The 20,571-nt window shown below is 33.2% G+C and overlaps 2 protein-coding genes and 1 pseudogene across 4 annotated transcripts; all 3 read right to left on the bottom strand.

Annotated features, from left to right (window-relative positions):
• Window positions 1-6,538: 6,538 nt before the first annotated feature.
• On the bottom strand, window positions 6,539-8,358 carry LOC120196686 (annotated as a pseudogene).
• A 3,425-nt stretch (window positions 8,359-11,783) lies between these two features.
• On the bottom strand, window positions 11,784-12,272 carry LOC120196540. Its single transcript, XM_039198329.1, has 2 exons — window positions 12,077-12,272; window positions 11,784-12,034 (listed from the first exon to the last, which is right to left on the bottom strand). The coding sequence occupies exons 1-2, from the start codon at window positions 12,270-12,272 to the stop codon at window positions 11,784-11,786; spliced, it is 447 nt and encodes a 148-aa protein (XP_039054260.1).
• Window positions 12,273-12,920: 648 nt separating this feature from the next.
• On the bottom strand, window positions 12,921-17,110 carry LOC120196959 (polyadenylate-binding protein-interacting protein 11-like). 3 transcript variants are annotated; one of them, XM_039198629.1, is made up of 11 exons: window positions 17,022-17,110; window positions 16,326-16,781; window positions 16,006-16,113; window positions 15,810-15,854; window positions 15,665-15,737; window positions 15,469-15,581; window positions 15,313-15,372; window positions 15,165-15,212; window positions 15,002-15,070; window positions 13,118-13,179; window positions 12,921-13,018 (listed from the first exon to the last, which is right to left on the bottom strand). In XM_039198629.1, the coding sequence occupies exons 2-11, from the start codon at window positions 16,722-16,724 to the stop codon at window positions 12,961-12,963; spliced, it is 1,035 nt and encodes a 344-aa protein (XP_039054560.1). In that variant the 5' UTR covers window positions 16,725-16,781; window positions 17,022-17,110; the 3' UTR covers window positions 12,921-12,960. The 3 variants fall into 3 exon arrangements, with proteins under 3 accessions (XP_039054560.1, XP_039054561.1, XP_039054559.1); XM_039198630.1 differs by lacking the exon at window positions 17,022-17,110 and having other exon boundaries at window positions 16,326-16,521; window positions 16,553-16,667; XM_039198628.1 differs by lacking the exon at window positions 17,022-17,110 and having other exon boundaries at window positions 16,326-16,963.
• Window positions 17,111-20,571: the final 3,461 nt, after the last annotated feature.

Below are 20,571 nucleotides of genomic sequence, written 5' to 3'. Positions count from 1 at the left end.
AATTGAAGATTGTTCTAACTCAAGCCCCGGTGCTGATTCAGCCTGAATCTGGGAAAGATTTTTCTGTCTACAGTGATGTTTCTCACTCTGAATTAGGATGTGTTTTGATGCAAGATGGGAAGGTTGTCGCTTATGCGTCGCGTCAGTTAAAGTCGTATGAGCGTAACTATCATATTCAAGATCTGGAGCTAGCTGTAGTGGTTTTTTCTTTAAAGATCTAGAGACACTACCTCTACGGAGAAAAGTGTTATATGTATACGGATCATAAGAATCTGAAGTATCTGCTTACTCAAAAAGAATTAAATTTGAGACAATGTCGCTGGTTGGAGCTTCTAAAGGATTATGATTTAGAGATAGAATATCATCCAGGGAAAGCTAATGTAGTGGCAGACGCCTTGAGCCGTAAGACAATATCAGATCTCAAAGCATTATTCGCCAACTTGAGTTTATTTGATAATAATAGTCTGCTAGCAGAGTTGCAGGTTAAACCTACTTTGGCCGAGGAGATTAAGACCAACCAACTTCTGGATAGCTCATTGCTTCCCATTATTGAGCAAGTTAAGCAAGGATCGAGTTCAGAGTATACTGTATATCATGATGGTATTTTGTGTTTTCACGGTCGTTACTGCATTCCTAAAGATGATGAGTTGAGACGGGTTATTCTTCAGGAGGCTCATAGTAGTCCTTACGTTATGCATCCTGGCGGGGACAAAATGTACAATAATCTCAAATAGCGCTACTTCTGGACTGGTATGAAAAAGAATATTTCAGATTTTGTGGCGAGGTGTTTGACTTGTCAGCAGGTTAAGGCAGAACACCAGCATCCATATGGATTGTTACAGTCAATTAAGATTCCTGAGTGGAAATGAGAGCACATTACGATGGACTTCGTTACTGGTCTTCCTCTGACTCCTTCTAAAAAGGATTCTATTTGGGTGATTATTGATCGACTCACCAAGTCAGCGCACTTTATCCCTATCCGGATTAATTATTCTCTGGACAAACTGGCTAAGTTGTACATTTCTGAGATCGTTAGAATTCATGGTGTTCCGTTGTCTATCATATCTGATAGAGATCTGAGGTTCACTTCCAGGTTCTGGAAAGCTTTGCACGAGGCTCTGGGTACTCATTTGAATTTTAGTACAGCTTTTCATCCTCAGACTGATGGGCAGTCTGAACGAGTTATACAAGTGTTGGAGGATATGTTACGGTGTTGTGTGATTGATTTTCGTGGTAGTTGGGAAGATTTCTTGCTGTTAGCTGAGTTTGCTTACAATAATAGTTACCAGGCAAGTATTCGCATGGCACCGTACGAGGCTCTGTATGGACGTAGATGTTGTACTCCTATATGATGGATAGAGTTGCATGATAGAAAAACTTTGGGTCCATACTTGATTCGAGATATTGAAGATACTGTCAGATTGATCCGTGATCGCTTAAAAGAGGCATTTGATAGTCAGAAATCATACGCAGATAAGCGACGTAAGGATATCAAGTTTGAGGTTAGAGATCAGGTTTTTCTCAAGGTATCCCCATGGAAGAAGATATTGAGATTTAGACGTAAGGGTAAACTGAGTCTGCGATTTATTAGGTCGTATTGTATTTTGAAGAAAGTTGGACCTGTTACTTATCAGCTTGAGTTACCTCCCCAGCTCAGTCGTATTCATGATGTTTTTCATGTGTCTATGTTGAGGCGATACCGTCCAGATCTGGATCACATCATTTAGGTAGACGAGGTAGAGCTGAGACCTGATTTGTCATATGAGGAGAAGTTTGTTCATGTTTTAGAGAGGGATGAGCGAGTTCTTCGGAATAGGCGTATTTCAATGGTCAAAGTTCAGTGGAGTAATCGTAGCCCCTTAGAAGCTACTTGGGAGACATTGGAGTCAATGGAGGCTCAATTTCCTCGTCTATTTTCATAAGGTAAATTTCGAGGACGAAATTTCTTGTAGAGGGGAAGAATTGTAACAACCCATAAAATTTGAAGAAAAAAAATTAAATTAAGCAATTTGGTAAAAATTGGGGACTAAATTAAAAGTTCTCAAAACTTGTAGCATGTTTTAAAGTTTAAGGAAATTTAGGGACTAAACCCTGAATTTACCCAAAAAAGTGTCGGCAGACACTCTAATAAATGGGAATCAGATATGCGGGGAGTTATCATAAGAGGAAAAAAAATTCTAAGCTTTTCTTCACTCCCGCACCCTAACTTCCAACCACTATTCTGACGCCATCTGACCTCCGCTCATCGTTTTGAAACCACCATCATGTTCATCATCGAGTGAGGAAGAAACCCCTTAAATTAATTGAAGTGAAACACTGCCAAACGCCGTGAATTTCAAGTCAAAGCCTCGACGTTTTTTTTAGCTCCATCGCCGAGAAAATCTTAAATTCATCGTCGATCGTTGCTCCGTTTTCGACAACTCCCGCACCATCGTGTTCCTTGTGCCATTTCAATTCCACCGGTGTCATACTTGGTCTCCGTCGGCAGCAGCGCGTGAGGAGGTGAAGAGGTCAAAGTTTCCAATTTGTTGAAATCGAGCTCTCTATCTTTAAAAATTATGAACCGAGCTTTGTAAGTGCCTCAAAATCTCTTAAAATAATTTTTAGGAATTTTTTCGTAATTTTTCCGACGCCAGAAAGTGGCCCACACGCCGCTACTATGCGTGGAGAATGTTAAAATGACCGATTTGACCGGTTTTTAAACTGTTTAACCGGTTTGACCGGTTTTGACCCGACTTGATCCGTTGACCGTTGATCAGGTGCTATTTTAGTAATTATTTCTAAAATGGTGCTATTTTTGTAATTATTTTTAAAAGATGCTATTTTAGTAATTATTTCTAAAAGGGTGATATTTTCGTAATTATTTTTAAAAGATGTTATTTTAGTAATTATTTCTAAAAGGGAGCTATTTTCGTAATTATTTTTAAAAGGGTGCTATTTTCGTAAAATGGTTGATCATCTATTGACCTCATTTGACCAGAACTTTGACCGACTATTAAACAGCCTTTAATTTTTCCCAAGTATACCTATCTTGACATTTTTTGACGTCCCGAATCCGTTTTTAGGGTATGCTTCACTAAATTCGAACTCGAAAGTCTCCAAATCGTAAGTTAAACCCGTTGACTTTGAATTTGACCAAGAATTGAAATATCTGGAAGGTCATACTTTATGTTTTTCAACTTCCTGAATCTGATTCCGAAGTCCGTTTTGCCAAATTCTGACCCGAAATTCCCGAATCGAGCTTGGGAACCCAAAAAGGCTTAGTAATTTAGTATTTTTGATTATTTATTTGAGATTTGGTTAAGGAATTGATTGAGTAAAATATTTTATAAAGGTACTCGTGATTCACCTGAAAAGGGATCAGTTAGGTTCGATGTTGTTCGTTCGTCAGATCATCCTGAACCACGTACTACAAGAATTACCCGTAGGTTTTCGTATATTATTTAAATAAGATTTAGATTATTTATATTAGGGTTCCAATATGGATATTTCTAATTCATAGGATCTAGCGCTGCAGCAGAGCGTGATCATAGATCCAGTAATAGGCTTCCCTATCTGATTTCTCAGATTGTTACAAGTGTGTTTCCTGACAGTTATCTTACTGTTTTAAACTATCATATGAATAGTTTATCTGATTTTTGACGGGATTTTGATATGATACTTGACCTGGATTTTTATATGATACATGACATGGATTCTGATCTGCTACTTGACCTGAATTATGTTTTAAATTTTATATATATATATATATATATATATATATATATATATATATATATATATATATATATATATCCGTTATGAGCGGAACATGATTTATTTGGGGGGATAATGTTGGAGGAAGTATACCTGGAGGCTCCTCTGCTATGTGCTCAGGGCCTTACTTACTGGCTCCTCGGTTGTGTGCTCAGGGCCTTATTGGACTTAACGGTAAGTGTATGGTTCTGGGGAACCTATACATTTTGGACTTGACGGTGTTCATATTTTAAAACATGTTTGATAACCGGTTTTACTGGAATATTTTATTCGTATGTTTTTATACACTGTTTGGAGCACACTGGGCTTTTTAGCTCATTCTATAGTTTTTACCCTTTTTCAGATAACAGAAGACCGTAAGCTAGCAGATTTGGCATTAGGGGAGATCAACTACTTATTTTGTACGAACATATATCTCTATATGTTTTTCAGTTGTATCTGGTGACATGTATTTGCTATCGTTTTGGATATATTTGTATTATTAATATTTTTTTATGTATTATATCTAATGTATTATAAGTTGTTTTAAATATAAAAAAAGAAAAAAAACTTTGAATTGGATATGTGACCACTTAGGTTTGGGTCTAACTTACAGATCGGGTCTGAGGGGTTACATTGTTATAAAGTATCGACACTTTATAGGCGCTAAAACTGCTTCTCTTTTAAATTCACAAAGTGTCGATACTTATATTAAAGTATTGACACTTTAAATATATCTGGTCACTCTATACCGGTTTTTTCCTTTAGAGACTAGTTTTGTCATATTTTTACCTGTTATATCGTTTTGGATCGATACATTATTATAAAGTATCGACACTTTATGGGCGCTAAAACTGCTTCTCTTTTAAATTCACAAAGTGTCGATATTTAGATTAATGTATCGACACTTTAAATATATTCGATCGCTCTATAGCGGTTTTATCCTTTAGAGACCGGTTTTGTCATATTTTTATCTGTTATATCGTTGTGGATTGATATATTTTTATAAAGTATCGACACTTTATAGGCGCTAAAACTGATTCTCTTTTCAATTCACAAAGTGTCGATACTTATATTAAAATATTGACACTTTCAATATAACGGTCGCTCTCTACGGGTTTTGTCCTTTAGAGACCGGTTTTGTCATATTTTTACCTGTTATATCGTTGTAGATCGATACATTGTTATAAAGTATCGACACTTTATGAGCGCTAAAATTACTTCTCTTTTAAATTCACAAAGTGTCGATACTTATATTAAAGTATCGACACTTTCAATATCTCTAGTATCGCTTTACCGATTTTGTCTTTTCGAGATCGGTTTTATCATATTTTTTACCTGTTATATTGATGTGGATCGATACAGTTTTTTAAAGTATCGACATAAACCGCCAAGCTAAGTTTGCCGGTTGCCAATTTTTTTAGTATTTCTTCATGATTTAGACCTACTATATTATTATTACTCAACATTTCCGGTAGCGCTAAACCGAATTTATTAAATATCTTTTAATATATCCGGTAACGCCGTATATTAGCCCGCCTTTCCCGAGACAATCCCAATAAAAACAGGAAAAGGTAACGCATATCTAAAGAGTTTCTTTATATTAATTTGAGGTAAGTATAATACAATGTATGTTCAAGAATAATTCTTAGTCATTTGACATTGAACGTTCACATCTCTGATATTCATGGTGCTCGAACTCGAGACTTCAAAGAATAATAATAATTCTTTTACCACTGAGATCACTTAGTTCGTGTCAGATCTAAAGAGTTGAATACTTCTGCTTGATGAAAATGTTATATTTTTTATTTTATAAAAAAATAAGAAAATACCGAAATTAGTTGACCTAAGATGAAGTTAAATTGAGATAGATGAAGACAAAGGAAACACAATATAGAATTTGTGAATAGGGATAGACGCATAAAATGATGTCAGGGGTGTGAGTTTAAGAAAATATGTTATAAATTTAAAGGTATAAAATTAAATAATTTATATAAAATATAAGAAAAATACTTAAAATATAAATTTTTTTAAAATTTATAATAAGTGCAATTGCACGAAAACACACTCTCAATCCATCCTTATTTATGATTGGCCCAATGTTAGTACGTGCTTTGCTTTTTCATGTGCAACATCTTATCCTAATTCCTTTTTTTTTTTTCATCAAAAAACCTCGATAGGGTCTCGTGCGTTAGGTGAGGACAACAGTAACTTCAAATGCTCAATCTTCCTCGACACCATCATCAAACACTATTCATCTTTCTTTCTTTATTGATTTTTTTATTTGCAAATGAACCATATGTGACTGACGACTTTCCCAATGTTATGCAATTTAGTGTAGTGACCCAAGAGACTCATGAGCCCCAGATTCTAGATTCCAGATTCCAGTTTCGTTTTATTAATTCGAACTGTTCGCACCGTACACTTAATTTTTGTGGTTGGGTCTCACAATAGAGATTTTAATATATACAATGATTCAAACTCAAAATTTACTTAAACGATATTAAGTTACTTATTACTTAGACCAACTCTGTTGGTGTAAAATCAAGCACTTTGTTTAACCTTTTCTTTTGATCAAGATAGTTAACGAATTAGGGTAAGACCACAATCCCCGTTGGGAATGATTACAAGTAGAAAATAGAACGTATTAATCCCTATAAACAAACCGATGGCATCTTTATTATGTAAAGCGTAAAACTGACTTGACAGTGCCACCACATCTCATATTTCACCCTTATTAATGCAAAACACAAATGCATGTGTACATATATACCTAATCAAGACAGTATTCGAACAATGACATTTACTTGTATTATACCGACAGATGGCATAAGGGATCCGATGAAGATGGTGTTGACGATGACCTGGTCAAGCTCCATAGATCATTGTCGTTGCTGTACAACTGTGAGTTTTGATTTGATCTCTGCACATTTAAATGAGATAATTGAATATCATCATCGTGACAATGACTGAAAACCGCATTAGGGTCACTAAAACATGATGCTTGCTTGTCTCTACTTCACAACTTAGCTGGGATGCCACTAGTCGGTCCACCGTGACCCATACATTAACGCAAGTTTTGGACTCATTATTACCACCACTACAATCATCACCTTGGTTGTTCGAACCTGATTCATGGATTGGTCGGTAACAAAGAGAAGGGGGAGTGGGGCTTTCAAACCTGGGGAGATGCATGAAGCTTTCATGTAACCCATTGTTGATCCCTACGTTGTTTGCTAAACAGTGTGGGATTATTGTTGCTCAATGAATCATTCTCCATCTTGAAAGTGCTTCCCATGTAATGAAAGATTTGATTTAGAACCCCATCGTCGCCTCCTGAGCAAACCATCTGTTTCTTTAAATCATGACAAGTGGAGGACAAAGTTTTAGGACTGACTAGGGTTTTCATATAATTATTCTTTCTGAATACACGGCAAACCACCCATCCATCTTCACCCACGGATTCCCCAATGGTATTGGAAGCCTGTACCCATCCATATTTTTACCAAATGCTTTATTAAGAATATACTACATCTGTATTATATTATACTATACAACATATACTTTTAGAAAGAAGAATTATGAGGTTAAATTCAAAATTGGCCTCGATAAAAGTTCTCGCATCTCTCATCTTCCCTAGATTGTGAGTTCAAAATCCATTACAAGCGAAAATTTCCCTCCCCCTCCCCCAGGTAGAAATTATTAAAAAATTATAACTTAAATTTGACTTGTTTAATGAACAACTAGTTTGTCTAGTAGGGTGAGTTATTAGATCCTTTAAATATGGACAATAGCCTCAATTTTGACATTTATGAATGGAGCAAATTGAGTTGGGAGGATTATTCCTTATTAAGCCTTTACAATATCCAATTTGAATGAATCAAGTAATAGATAGTATATAGGTGGTTATACCAAAGAAATTGACATGTTTAAAAATATTTTTAAAGCTAAATCTGCGGGCTAAACATATAGAAGCCTTGATTAGAAAGATACTTAAAGGATTCAAGAGAGAGATAATTTACAATTGTATAAAAGGGTCAATTCAAAATTTGATTAATAAGTTGAGGACATCTAGTGCCATTAACTCTATAGATTAAAAAGGAAAGAGTGAAAGAGGATTGCTTACATTAGAGTCATGGGAAGTGTTATCGTCAAGCCTATACTCATGCATGATCCAGTCAGATTTTTGACCGTGTGGAGCTCTTCCTTTATAAAAAAACCAATGCCTTCCTCAACCCAATTCTTCTAAAGCCACTATATATGATCTTATCACGGCCAGTTGCTTTCCAGAATCCGGAAGCCGTCGCACGATTGGTCCGGGATCCGGTGGGGTATTTCAGATCCTCCTATTCTACACTTGTCTGTATTTCCACAAATTCAAACCAGAATTCAATCAAAAGAAAAAGAAAAGTTCTGGGGTTTGGTTAAATTGTTAGTACCATGAATATCCCATGACTCAAGCTTGTTGAGATCAACTTCCTGGATAACATCAAGGTCTATGTTTTCATAAGAGATTTTCCTTCTGAGGTAATAGTGAAGAAGCTCTTCTTCTATAGGATGAAACCTAAAGCCAGGAGGGACCTGAGACAGACCATTTATGGATAGATTCATGCCTTCTCACATTTGCAAATCTCTTCGAAGCTGGGCTTTCGTTGCAGTCATGCAGTCATGATAAGTTATAATGGTGGTAGGGATGAAGAAAGTTTTGGTATCACGGCCATTGATGTGCGCTACTGTGAGGTTTTATGCCTTTGAAAAGACCCTACCACCTAAAAACTAAACCACCATACGTTGAAGTTTACATGCAACAATGAAATAATACAAAATAAACAATTACTAATATTTAATACACGGTCACCGTTAAAGTTGTGCATAATCAATTAATGAAATAAATAAATATAAGTTTTTAATTGACTAAACAAAAAATATTAGTTGAACTAAAATAAACTTAAATAATTTTACGGATAAAATACACAAATAGTCCCTCGACTATAGGATAATACTTTCTTAAATCCCTTGACCATTAAAAGTTACGAAATGATCCTCCGACTATAATATGTTGCTTTGTTGAGTCTCTCGACTATTATAAGATACAAAATGGTCATGCAACTATTCATATGTTTCAAACTCATCCTTTTCCGTTAAAAAATTGACGGCAATCTCATCTTAACGTTAACATGCTAACTGAGATATAATAAAATTTGATCTCATAATCTCAAACAATTATCATATCTCAGTCAGCATGTTAACGTCTAGCTCAGACTATCTTTAATTTTTTAACGGAAAAGGACGCGTTTGGAACATAATGAATAGTCAGGTGATCATTTTGTAACTTTTAATAGTTGAGGGACTCAACAAATCAACACTCTATAATTGAGGGATCATTTTGTAACTTTTAATAGTCATGGGACATAACAAAGCAATATCCTACAGCCGAGGGACCATTAATGTACTTTACCCTAATTTTATTTAGGATTAAATAATTTCTTTTGTTGAACTAGTTTGGAGTGATTATAAAGTATTATTTGATCAGATATTTTTTTAGTTATTGACAATGCACACACCTTGTTGATGTAATTTCTCGAACCCAAGATCTCTAGAGAGAGAACAAATCTCTTTTACTACTGAGATCGCTTAATGAGTTCGATTAAATAATAAAAAAAAGATTTTGAATAGTTTGGGGGTAATTACAAGGTAAGATTTATTCATAATCTTTCTTAATCATTGAATAGGCATACACACCTTGCAGACGCAGCTGCTCAAATTCGAAATCTTAAGAGAGAACAACACTTCCTTTAATTAATGAGACCACTCAATAGGTTAAAATATAAAATTTTAGGGTAAAGTACACAAATGTCCCCCGACTACAGAGTGTTGCTTTGTTGAGTATCTGGACTATTAAGAGTTACAAAATGATGTCATGACTATAGAGTAATGCTTTGTTGAGTCTCTTGACTAGTAAAAGTTACAAAATGATCACTTGACCATTCGTATGTTTCAAACTCATCATTTTGCTGTTAAAAAATTGGCAACTCTCTGAGTTGGACGTCAACAGGTTAACATCCAAAAATACAACTCAAATAATTCTGAGATCAAATTTTATTATATCTCAGTCTACATGTTAACATTCAATTCATATGACTGTCAATTTTTAACAGAAAATGACGAGATTGAAACATATGAATAGTCAAGTGACTATTTTGTAATTTATAATAGCAAAGGGACTCAACAAATCAACGCCTTATAATCGGTAGACTATTTTATAACTTTTAAAGTTGAGGGACTCAATAGATCAACACTCTATAGTCAAGGATCATTTGTGTACTTTACCCAAAACTTTAATGTTCACCATGTTAATGAATCGGTTAACTGACTATGTAAGGGTCTCCACTCTCTACGTTCCTTGCTACTTTTGAAATTTTATATCATTTACCAATGCAACTTTCTAAATTAAGATTATTTTTAAAATGTTTAGAAGTTATATACATATTAGATAATGAGTTTCTACTTGAAACATTGCAAACACAAATTATTAATTACAAATAAATCATATAATAATATATCATATTTTTAAAAAATATTATTATATTTATAATCAACTGATTTAACAATATGAAATTTTAATTTTTTACAAATAATTTATTGCTTAATAGTTTATTTTAATTACTTAAAAGTAAATAAAACTTATGATTTATATATTAAAATATTAATAACGAGTACTTATAAAATATATTTTTATTATAATTATATTTGTATTTGTATTTTTATATTTTTATTATAATTTAAATTGATATATTTCATATATAATAATAATTTCTTTTAAATTTATTTATAAAAATATATCTTTTTATATTTTATTTTTAAATTGTTAAAATGATAAATATATCATTTAAATTATTTTATTTCAAATTTTAAATGAGTGATTGTGGTTAAATTGAAGTAATAAAATATTATTTTAAAATTCAAATGTTGAAAAGTATTGATAATATATATTTTTAAAATCACTTTTTAATAGTAATTTCAAATAGTTAAATTTTAAAATACACTTTTAAAAATCACTTTTAAATTTTTTTCTACCACACTTTTAAAAATCACTTTCCAAAATAAATGTCAAACTAGCTCGAAATATTCAAAACAGAAGGGTGAATTTTATAGAAGCAAACCATTAAAATAGAAAAAAAAAACAAATCAATCAGACATTTCAATTAGAACATAATTTTTTAACAAAATTATCTATGGAGTGTTGAACATCGTGGGGAGCTTTTAGTGCGAGTATCTTTGAAAATTTTTCAAAACATTAGAAGTATTCCCCTCCGTACATTTGTTCATCGTAGGATGATTGTTGATTGATATGCGTAAGATTTTATATTAAAAGAATGAATCTATAAAACTATAAGGGAAGATATACTTATAAAATTTAAACTAGTAAAAGTAGATTACTAAATTTTTTTAGGCAGCTCATCTACTAATTAAGTTCATTTATACGTTAATCCGGGTTAACTCTGAGTGTTGACTTGGGGTTCCTCGAGTCATTACATACCCTTACTTGAAAATAATTGAATTACAAGATCTAAATCCAATATCACTTTATATAACTTATACATCACAATACGATCCGAACCTCTCCCCACCCCTTTTTTTATAATAAAAAAAAACTTGTCCAAAATACCATAAATATCCAAATTTACCCTACCAGACTCGCTCAATTCTTTCTGCAAATTAACATTCAAAAGGTAAACTTGTCCAAAGAAACTTTTTTAATCTAAAATATATGAATATGAACTAATTGAATTAACTTTGATTTTTTTATTTTAGAACCAAAAATGTCAAAGAAGCGAGAATGAGGGAATCAATATTATGTCAGGGAACCCACAATTTGGACATTAATTACCATTTCAATTGTAAAGGGACTTGTCTGTAATTCTACATGTCTAACAACAAACTCCTATTACAGCTTTGAGGAAGCATTCCTACCCTTTGACGAACTACATTGATTTGAGAAGCCAACAAATGTTGATGAGACCCCATTTCCAAACTTGGCCACAGTTCTAACACTCGATCAACTCTTGAGTTCGAGCTTCCTGTGACAAAATTTCCAACAGCTGTTCGGTTGTTATCACCAGCTTCACTTTCCAAACTCCAGGGTGGTGGTCGTACCTGGAGAAGACATCAGTATGAGACCTCTTCAGAGTCGGCTGATAATTGCAGGTCATCCTATAAGGAACAACAAGCGAAGCTGGGATGCTGTTCGACCTGACATGATGGTGCTGATGAACTTGCCGTGGTGGTCGACAATTACCTTAAGTAGTGTCTTTGGCGTTAAGTAGATAGTATGATTTACCAGGGAGGAGTTGTTCATGGTGAAAAACAGGTTTCCCGAGGATATCATTGCTTCGGAAAATAGCCTGCCCTTGGAATTCACTTGTAATGCTTCCTGCTGTTATTGTGGACGAAAACTCCATGACTCCGCCGTTTGAAGTTATGACTCTGATCACTTCATTAGCTTCTCCCAACCCTACAATCACACAGTTTCCCATTCTGTTCTACAAGCAATCTTAAAAAACACCCCAAGCCACTATATCTTTATGACCCATTTGTTAACTTTCGATTGTTGGTACCTGAATGTCCTTTGTCACTTAAAATTTATCGAGGAAAATGAGTGAACTTTTGGGAAGGAACAGGGGATAGTGGGAGACCACGGAATCTCCGGGAAGAGCCGTTTTGTCCCTGTAACCTTTTTGTCTTTTTGAACCCATCTAGCAAGTAGCGATTAAAAAGTATAGTTATTTATAAAAAATCTAAATTCAAACAGTTACGTTTGCAAATGGATAAGCATAATCAATGAGTTTGCCTTGTACACAGACAATTTTATGATTTCCCGGAGATGCCAGAAGTAGAAACAATAAAGCATAAGGTCAATCTAAGACATTTGCACATTAACAGTAACCTTAAGAAGCAGTTCATCCAGAAAGTGCAAAGAGCAGTTTAGTTTTGGCACAAACCCTGTCCTGATTAGTGAGCAAACAATGCATCAAAAGCCTATGTATTGCAAGTTGCAAGGCTAAAACAAAAACCTATGCTAACAATGCACCAGTGAACAATATCAGATAAAACTGGCAGCCCAACACCGGATACACCAGTACATCGAGGGGTGTGTGTATGTAACTTAATATATGTATCATATAATAAACTGGTACTAAATTAATTTCTGAACACCAAGATTATTCAGTGCATTGGAAGGCGAGGAGTGCGTGGCCGAACAGGGGTCTTCGATGGGCTTACCCTGATCAAACACAAGAACCAAATGTTATGTAGAAAACGGTAAATATTAAAAAAATGAGAAATCTTTGGAGAGATTATGACAAAAGAAAATTAATCTGACCTTATGGGCAAGGATCCCAGAACCACACCACTACAGTTGAGAGCAGCAATTGCACTTTCAGCCTGCACACAAATAAAAGGATTACAAATTCAAGTACGTTGAAGCAATAAATACTCTGAGAAAAAAGCTACATATCACTTGCAAACTTTGAACTAATTTCAAAACTAGGATTTATGACATCTCTGAAACGTTGATGTAGGTTTACCATCAAAAGAGGTAGACAATCAATAAATAATTCACTATATCGCTCGCCGTCCACCCCTAAACCACTTTAGGTTGTTCCTTTCACAGTAACATACACAAATCATTTGTCAATTCAAAGAATTATTTACCATATCATTTAAGTTACAGTATTTGGCAAATCAGTACAAAATAGTTGCAAACAAAAGATTATGTTATAGGCTAAAATTTTAAAAATAATAATAATAAGACCCCTGAACTAAAATGCTTTACTAAGACAAGCCCTTGTACTTTTTTACACTTAAAATAAGCCATTATCCTTTGATTTGTGTGTACCCAAGTAAGCCCTTATTTTGAAGTGGAAAATTTCTTTATGCCAAGTGTTTATTTAGGTATAAATTATAGGTTAGGGGTTTATTTAAGTAAAATTTCACTTTATCAAAAAGTAAAAGTTCACAAGTTAAAGGCCAACTAATTATAGAAAATGTATGAGGGCCTATTTAAATGAAGTGGTAAAGTATAAGGGCATTTTTATTAGTTTAACCTACGTTATAAAACAAGCATAACAGCAGTTTCTAGGCAATACATACCATACTAGAATAGAATAGCTAAATCCTATTATTTAAGGTTATTTCACTCGGCCTTAATATGTGCAAACTAAACCAAAGTTTTGAATGGCCAATCTTTGCATCATCATTAATATAAGAAACACCAAACCAGGGACAATAGTAATTGATAAGCAAGTTCACGTATAAGAAAGAATGCAGTCTATTAATATTTCAGCTGCAAATGAGACACGATCTGGCCACAAGTTAAAGTGTTAAACAAAAAAGTAGCATATCATTGTACTCTTCTAATGTCTTTATCAAAATAATGTTATGATAAGAGATCCATAATTAGCACTGAAAGTGTTTGGGAGGTCCTAGAAGACATTATCCAAATTATATCAGGATTTGATGAAAGACAAAATTAACCATTTATATAACTGAAAAGGAACATGCATGATTGACAACAATTTACCCGGCTACTTTGAATCACGGCATTGCAAGAAATGGAGCAACACATGTTATATTTACTCACAAGAAAGATTCTATAGGGTCACTGCTACATAAGCAAAATACGATAATATTTACACAAGTTTCCCTAGTAAACAAAAAAATTTGATACACGACTTGGAATGCATATCCAATCGATCTATACTACAAACAAGAAAATTTGCATCTTCCAAAAAATAGCTCATATAGATAAGTTTCAGCTTAACTTTCACACGCTATACTTAAAAGCCAAAAGGAAATGCAATGACGTAATTTTGTTAAAAAGCAAATTTGTTACTCCTTCCGAGATTATCACAAAGTAGGATATTATGCCTTCACATTGGCCTACAACTGATGGGAGCCTGTTTTTATTGTTAAATAGTGTTATCACAAATCTGTTAAATATCGCGGTTCATGGGGCCTTATATTGAAAGACATGCCTCCTCTGATCCAACTGTCTCTTCTCTGTATTGGTTTTCTTTGATTTGAACACACAAAACACAGTATCCTATAGTTACTAGTTAACACAAAAATCATACCCGCTGACTGGCCTAAATCTTTAAGATATAAAAGGAAGTTCATGCAAGCACATATAAAAACACTTATAAGCAAAAATATTTGCTCAGTCATGTTCAAACAATTGCATGAATGAAGAGGAAGAAATGATTACCATTACAAATTCAACAAAAGCAATACGAGTTGAATGGTTATAGTCCCCTAACAACCTTAGGCGATAAACCTACACAAGACAAAATGTCATTCTAAATGCATCCCATACAGGTTTTGATGTAATAAATAGAAGAAACAGCTCCAGATTTAATCCAATAACAAACCTCTCCGCAGACTGTTTCAAAAAAGAGTCTAACATCATCTTGAGTAACCTGAAGGGCATAAAATTGTATTATAAATGAAAATGCTCCTTTATCTGCAATCAGGATGATTTTTCATAATCAACATTCAAAAATGCAAAAACCTTTTCACCTTCTTGTCAATGTTTGTACAGTAGATAGTTCTTGCACACATCTGGCGTTCATCTTCATTCTGAAATTGGAACAACAAATATTTAACACGGAATAGGAGAAAATAATGAAAAATGCATAGAAGACTCCAAATTAACAATGCAACAATGAGCCTCACCCTAGGCAAAAATGTTGGGTTAACAGGTGCAATAGCTGTTTTTGAGGGCAGAACTTTAACTGGGTAGAATCCAAGCATAGTCCCTGCCAGACTCAGAGCTGCTTGTGCACCTTCTGTAAAAGTGTAAATATCACGCTCAGCAGTTAGATTAACAACCCCCTAAACTATGGTTTAAGTAAGCACGGTGCAAAATCACCTTCGTCAGTGAACTCAACAAAGGCAAAACGAAGTACAGAATTAGGATCACCACATATGCGGCAGTCAACCACCTTCACAAAAAAAGTTCATTTAGACGCATTGTTTTGATGAAAACTTTTAAGACAACCAAGGAAAACAATCACCTGTCCACAGTTCACAAATAAACCAGCAAGTTGCTCTTCAGTGACCTACACCTCAACAAGTAAAAAAGTGAATCGAAATCTCAAAGACGATAAAGCATAAATTGCAGAATTGGTTGCAGAATCATAACATAGCTAAAAAAGCTGTATATAAATAATATATATATATATATATATATATATATATATATATATATACCTGTTGATCAATATCAGACACATAAACAGTCCTGCGGATAACCTCTTCCCTTTGGGCCATACTTGTCCTGGTGTTCAGTCGACGTTTCCCTTGACCGAATTGTTTCTTCTGCGAAAGACAATATCAATGAATGAAGCACGTATTAGCAAAGATTGAAAAACATAAAACTTCCCTTATGTAAAATGCACTATCTTCTAACCCCCCAAACAAATCAATTCATTTTTCTTCTCTTCTAAATTTTACCACCAATATGACAAACAATATTCACCTACTAGTAAACAAGGCAATCAATTAAAAAAGAGGGGGCTTTGATGGCATACCCGCCTTCCACCAGCATTGCCGTTACTTGGTATGTTATTGTTTTGCAGAACGGAGTTGTTAATGAAAAGCTCTCCATTAATTCCATGGTTGGCAACTGAATGAGGCACGAACTCCTCAGCCATGGGGTTAAGTTTAGAGAAGAGTTCTTGCAACTCTCTCATGTCCCTCTTGAAGCTATCCCCAACTTCATCCCCGCTACCACCATTGCTCCCCTGAAAATCCCCACCGTTGGATCGAGCATAAGGACCACCGATCTCATTGTACAACCCCTGATCGCTCTGGTGTAAGCTCGGATCGATTTTTGACCGCAAATGGTTTTGCTTTGACTGATCCTGATCGTTCGTTGCTACCGCAGCCGCCGCCGCATCTTGATTCGGAACCTTCTCAACTGCCGCCATAGCCTGATGAGTCTTCCTGAAAAGCTCCCTTTTTTATAAACTAATCAACAAATAGACCTGAAATTTATAAACCCCGACATCAAACAAGAGGAAAAAATCGAATTTTAAATGTTTGGAATATAAAAAAACACCATAGAATTGTTTAGGAAACAAGGTAAAACTACAATAATCTCCAATAATATCGAACAAAAATACAAACCCACCTCGAAATCACTACGGAAAAAACAAAATGAAAATAAATAACAACATAAAACAAAGTAAAATTGTTAGGAGAAGGCAAGGCTTTTCATTTCTTACAGTGTAAGTCGTCTTTCCTTTATTTTCCTTTTTTTCCCCCTTCTATTATTTCTATCACAGTTTCACAGTGATTATCTATATAAATACTGACAAAAAAATATTAAAAATAACTTTTAAAAAAGTTTTGGGTTGTTGGTTAGTTGAAATGTAAAAACTTTCAAAAGATCAGAATAAAATCCCTTTTTTATTTTCCTTCAAACACGTCGATGAATTAACGATGTCATGAACGTCAGATGCATGTACCATACATTGATGGATGCCTTGCCACATCCATCATGCACGGTATTATAACGTGTAACAATATTAGTAGTTAACGATATTAAAATAAAAATATTATTTAATATAAACAAAATACCTAAATTATATTTTTTTATTTATGTGTTTAAATAATTTTAGATCAATGTGAGTACTTAACGTTATTATTTTAAATATTTACATCGTAATGATCATTACAAAATCATTATATAATAAGTATCATATTTTTTTGAATTTTTTTTTTAAAAATAAAAATATTATTTATTTTTTTAAACAATACCCTTCTATCCCACATTGTCTCCTCTGGGGTTGTAAATGAGACAAGACAAATCGTGAGCTACTTGAGATCGACTCGATCAAGGCTCGATAAATACTCGGATCAAATAGAATCGACTCGAGCTCGAACTTGACTCGAGTTCTTAACGAGCCGAAACGAGCTACTCGATATTCGACTCGAAAAGCTCGTGAGCTACTCGGAAAAATGTTATATTATAATTTTAGATTTTTTAAAATTACATTATTAAAAATATATTTAAAATACATTATTGATAATTATTAAATTTTAAAAATATATAAAAAATTCTATAATACAACTACCCTCAAATTTTAATTTTTTTAATTAACCAGCCCAAGTCCAATTGTTACATTGTATATTACTAAAATAAAAATAAAAGTATATTTAATTAAGCACATGTTAAATTACTCGTGTTTGGTTGATTTTTTTCTTTCTTTTTTAACTTTTTACTGCACAAGTACTTGACAACGTAGAAAAATAAAATAAAAAATAAGAAAAACCAGTCAAATAATAGAAAATTTGAAAAAAGGTAAAAAAATTATTTTTGAATAAATATTCTTATATTTATTTTAAATTAATAAAAATTTATTTATCTAATGACAAATATTTAATATATTTCTAATGATAATATTTTTAATAACTAATTTTTTAAATTGTTGTTATATTTTGAGATTTCGGGTTCAAATATCATAAATATCAAGGGTTTGAGCATTTAATATCAAAATATTATATTGTACTTACCTCATAAATCATTACAAAGTCGATTAATTAATGTATTTGTAATGAATCCTAAACCCTAAACCCTAAATCCTAAGCCTTAAATACTAAACACTAAACCCTAAACCCTAAACTCGATTATGTGATAGGAGTTAAGTTATGCACCTGAAGGTAACATATAAATTATGCAAAATGATGTTATGTGACTCTTAAAAAAATTATTCGCATACTTATACATAAACATATCAATATGCAAAATAAATATACACAACTTGTTGATTGAGACATGATTTTATCATATCTTAATGATTACTATCGACACTGTTATTGCTTTCAAGCACTGACTCACCAACATAATATTTCAAGAACTGACTCGACGACATAATGTAAACCGATTAAATAATTTTTTATTCATGCTCATTTTTAGAGTATTTTAGCTTAAAACATATATTTTGGCAAAAAGAACCATATTTTATAGCATTGAAGGTTTGTTGGCTAATCGTTTTCATCAAATGAATTGACACTTTTGTCTCAAAATGAAACATTAGGATAAAAATTTAATTTTTTTTAACTAAATTAACTATTTAGTTAAATGATAAAAATATTTTTTATCACTATACATTTTAATCATCATAAGTCATAGGTGAGATTTGAGCTTAAAATTAATTCAATTCATTAATCAGTTTCGAATTGAAATAACTTTTGACAAATATTATTATTATTATTTAATCATTCATTAATTAAACATTTCAATGTTTGATCATATTTTATCATACCCTAGTCAAAATGTTAATATCAATATCATACAATCACCAATTTTTTAATGAAAAATGATGAGTTTGAATCATATGAATAGTCGAGTGATCATTTTATAACTTTTAATGGTTGAAAGACTCAACAACATAGCATCCTATAGTTGTGGGACTATTTTATAAATTTTAATAGCCATGAGACTATTTATGTACTTTACCCTATTATTTTCATATGATCTTTATTTTTAATGACTTGATAAAAATGAATTTAAAAATGTTATATGGAATTAATAATCAACCGATATGAAGATTAATAAAAATATTAATATATTTAATGTAAAATTAATATATTTAGATGTGAAAAATTAAAAAAATATTATATAAATAATTGATAAAATAATATTCTAATTCTGAACCACGATCGACATACAGTTTTCTTGGATCAAAATTTTCCTTTGTTTAGCAATGAAACTATCTACTATTAATCGGAACTCATCGTTGCTCATCTCATCCAGCGATTTCCTCGACGGTTTAGTAGTTGAAACCATCAGTTCTCTGCCCATCATTGTCATCTCTGATCTTTTGAACTGTCGGCGAGGACGTCGGTTTCCAGATTCCGAGAGCATCGTGTTGCGGAAGACGGCTATCGGATAGAGCAAAATCGCAACTGATAATTTGAGAAAATAAAATTGAAGATAAAAGAGGCACAAAATTTACGTGGAAAACCCCTAAAATATTTAGGGTAAAAACCACGAGCAACGGTAGAAGAATTTCACTATGAGAAAATAGGAATTACAACCTCTCTCGATCTACCAAGGAGAAAACAATGATAATTCTCTCTAGATAAAAAAAGGAGAAAACAACTCTCAAGAAACTCTCTAAAATCTCTCTAGTATTGGAATAAAGCTAGAATGCTTTGGGATAGTTTTGAAGCTAAATAAGCTAGGGTATTTATAGTTGAATCATAAGGACTAATTTGTAAATACCCCAAATTCTAGGGGGCTAAAAGTGTAATTTTACCCTTGCAAATTTTTCCACAATTGCTGGCTACTTTTTGGTGCCATTAATTGTGCACTTTCGGTGCCCCCAAGTTTGACAATTAACTTGGACTTTCAACAATCTCCCACTTGAAGATTTGATTGGAACAATCATATCTTCACACCATTCTTTCTACCTTATACCATCATGTTGCTTACGTTTCTGACAAGCCACAAGAGGATCGACACCAAGTAAATTTATCAGCGTTAATCGCCTTTGTCATGAAATCTGCTATATTGTCTTTGGTATGGATCTTCTGCATATCTACTGTTCCTTCTTCCACCTTTTCATGAATGAAGTGGTACTGAACTCGTATGTGTTTTGTCCTTGAATGAAATGCTGGATTCCTTGCTAGATGCAAGGCGCTTTGACTGTCACAGAAAAGAGAAACATGCTCTTGATTGTGCCCAAGCTCCTCCAATAACATCTTCAACCAAATTGCTTCTTTACTGGCTTGTGTAGCTGCTACATATTCTGCTTCTGTTGTTGACGT

The sequence above is a fragment of the Hibiscus syriacus genome, unplaced genomic scaffold (assembly GCF_006381635.1).
Source record: "Hibiscus syriacus cultivar Baekdansim isolate YM2019G1 unplaced genomic scaffold, ASM638163v2 tig00117034_pilon, whole genome shotgun sequence".
NCBI classification, from domain to species: domain Eukaryota; kingdom Viridiplantae; phylum Streptophyta; class Magnoliopsida; order Malvales; family Malvaceae; genus Hibiscus; species Hibiscus syriacus.
The sequence above is the reverse complement of the archived record's forward strand: the minus strand, read 5'-3'. Positions and strand labels throughout refer to the sequence as shown.

Bases quoted from the DNA above. Each gene is read 5' to 3' on its own strand.
- LOC120196540 (XM_039198329.1), bottom strand. From the start codon at position 12,272: ATGGGAAACTGTGTGATTGTAGGGTTGGGAGAAGCTAATGAAGTGATC. The intron at 12,035-12,076 runs GTAAATCATACT...ACACTACTTAAG, and splicing joins CCATGAACAACTCCTCCCTG to GTAATTGTCGACCACCACGG.
- LOC120196959 (XM_039198629.1), bottom strand. From the start codon at position 16,724: ATGGCGGCAGTTGAGAAGGTTCCGAATCAAGATGCGGCGGCGGCTGCG. The intron at 16,114-16,325 runs GTATGCCATCAA...TGTCTTTCGCAG, and splicing joins GCAATGCTGGTGGAAGGCGG to AAGAAACAATTCGGTCAAGG. The intron at 13,019-13,117 runs GTCAGATTAATT...GTGTTTGATCAG, and splicing joins CTGGGATCCTTGCCCATAAG to GGTAAGCCCATCGAAGACCC.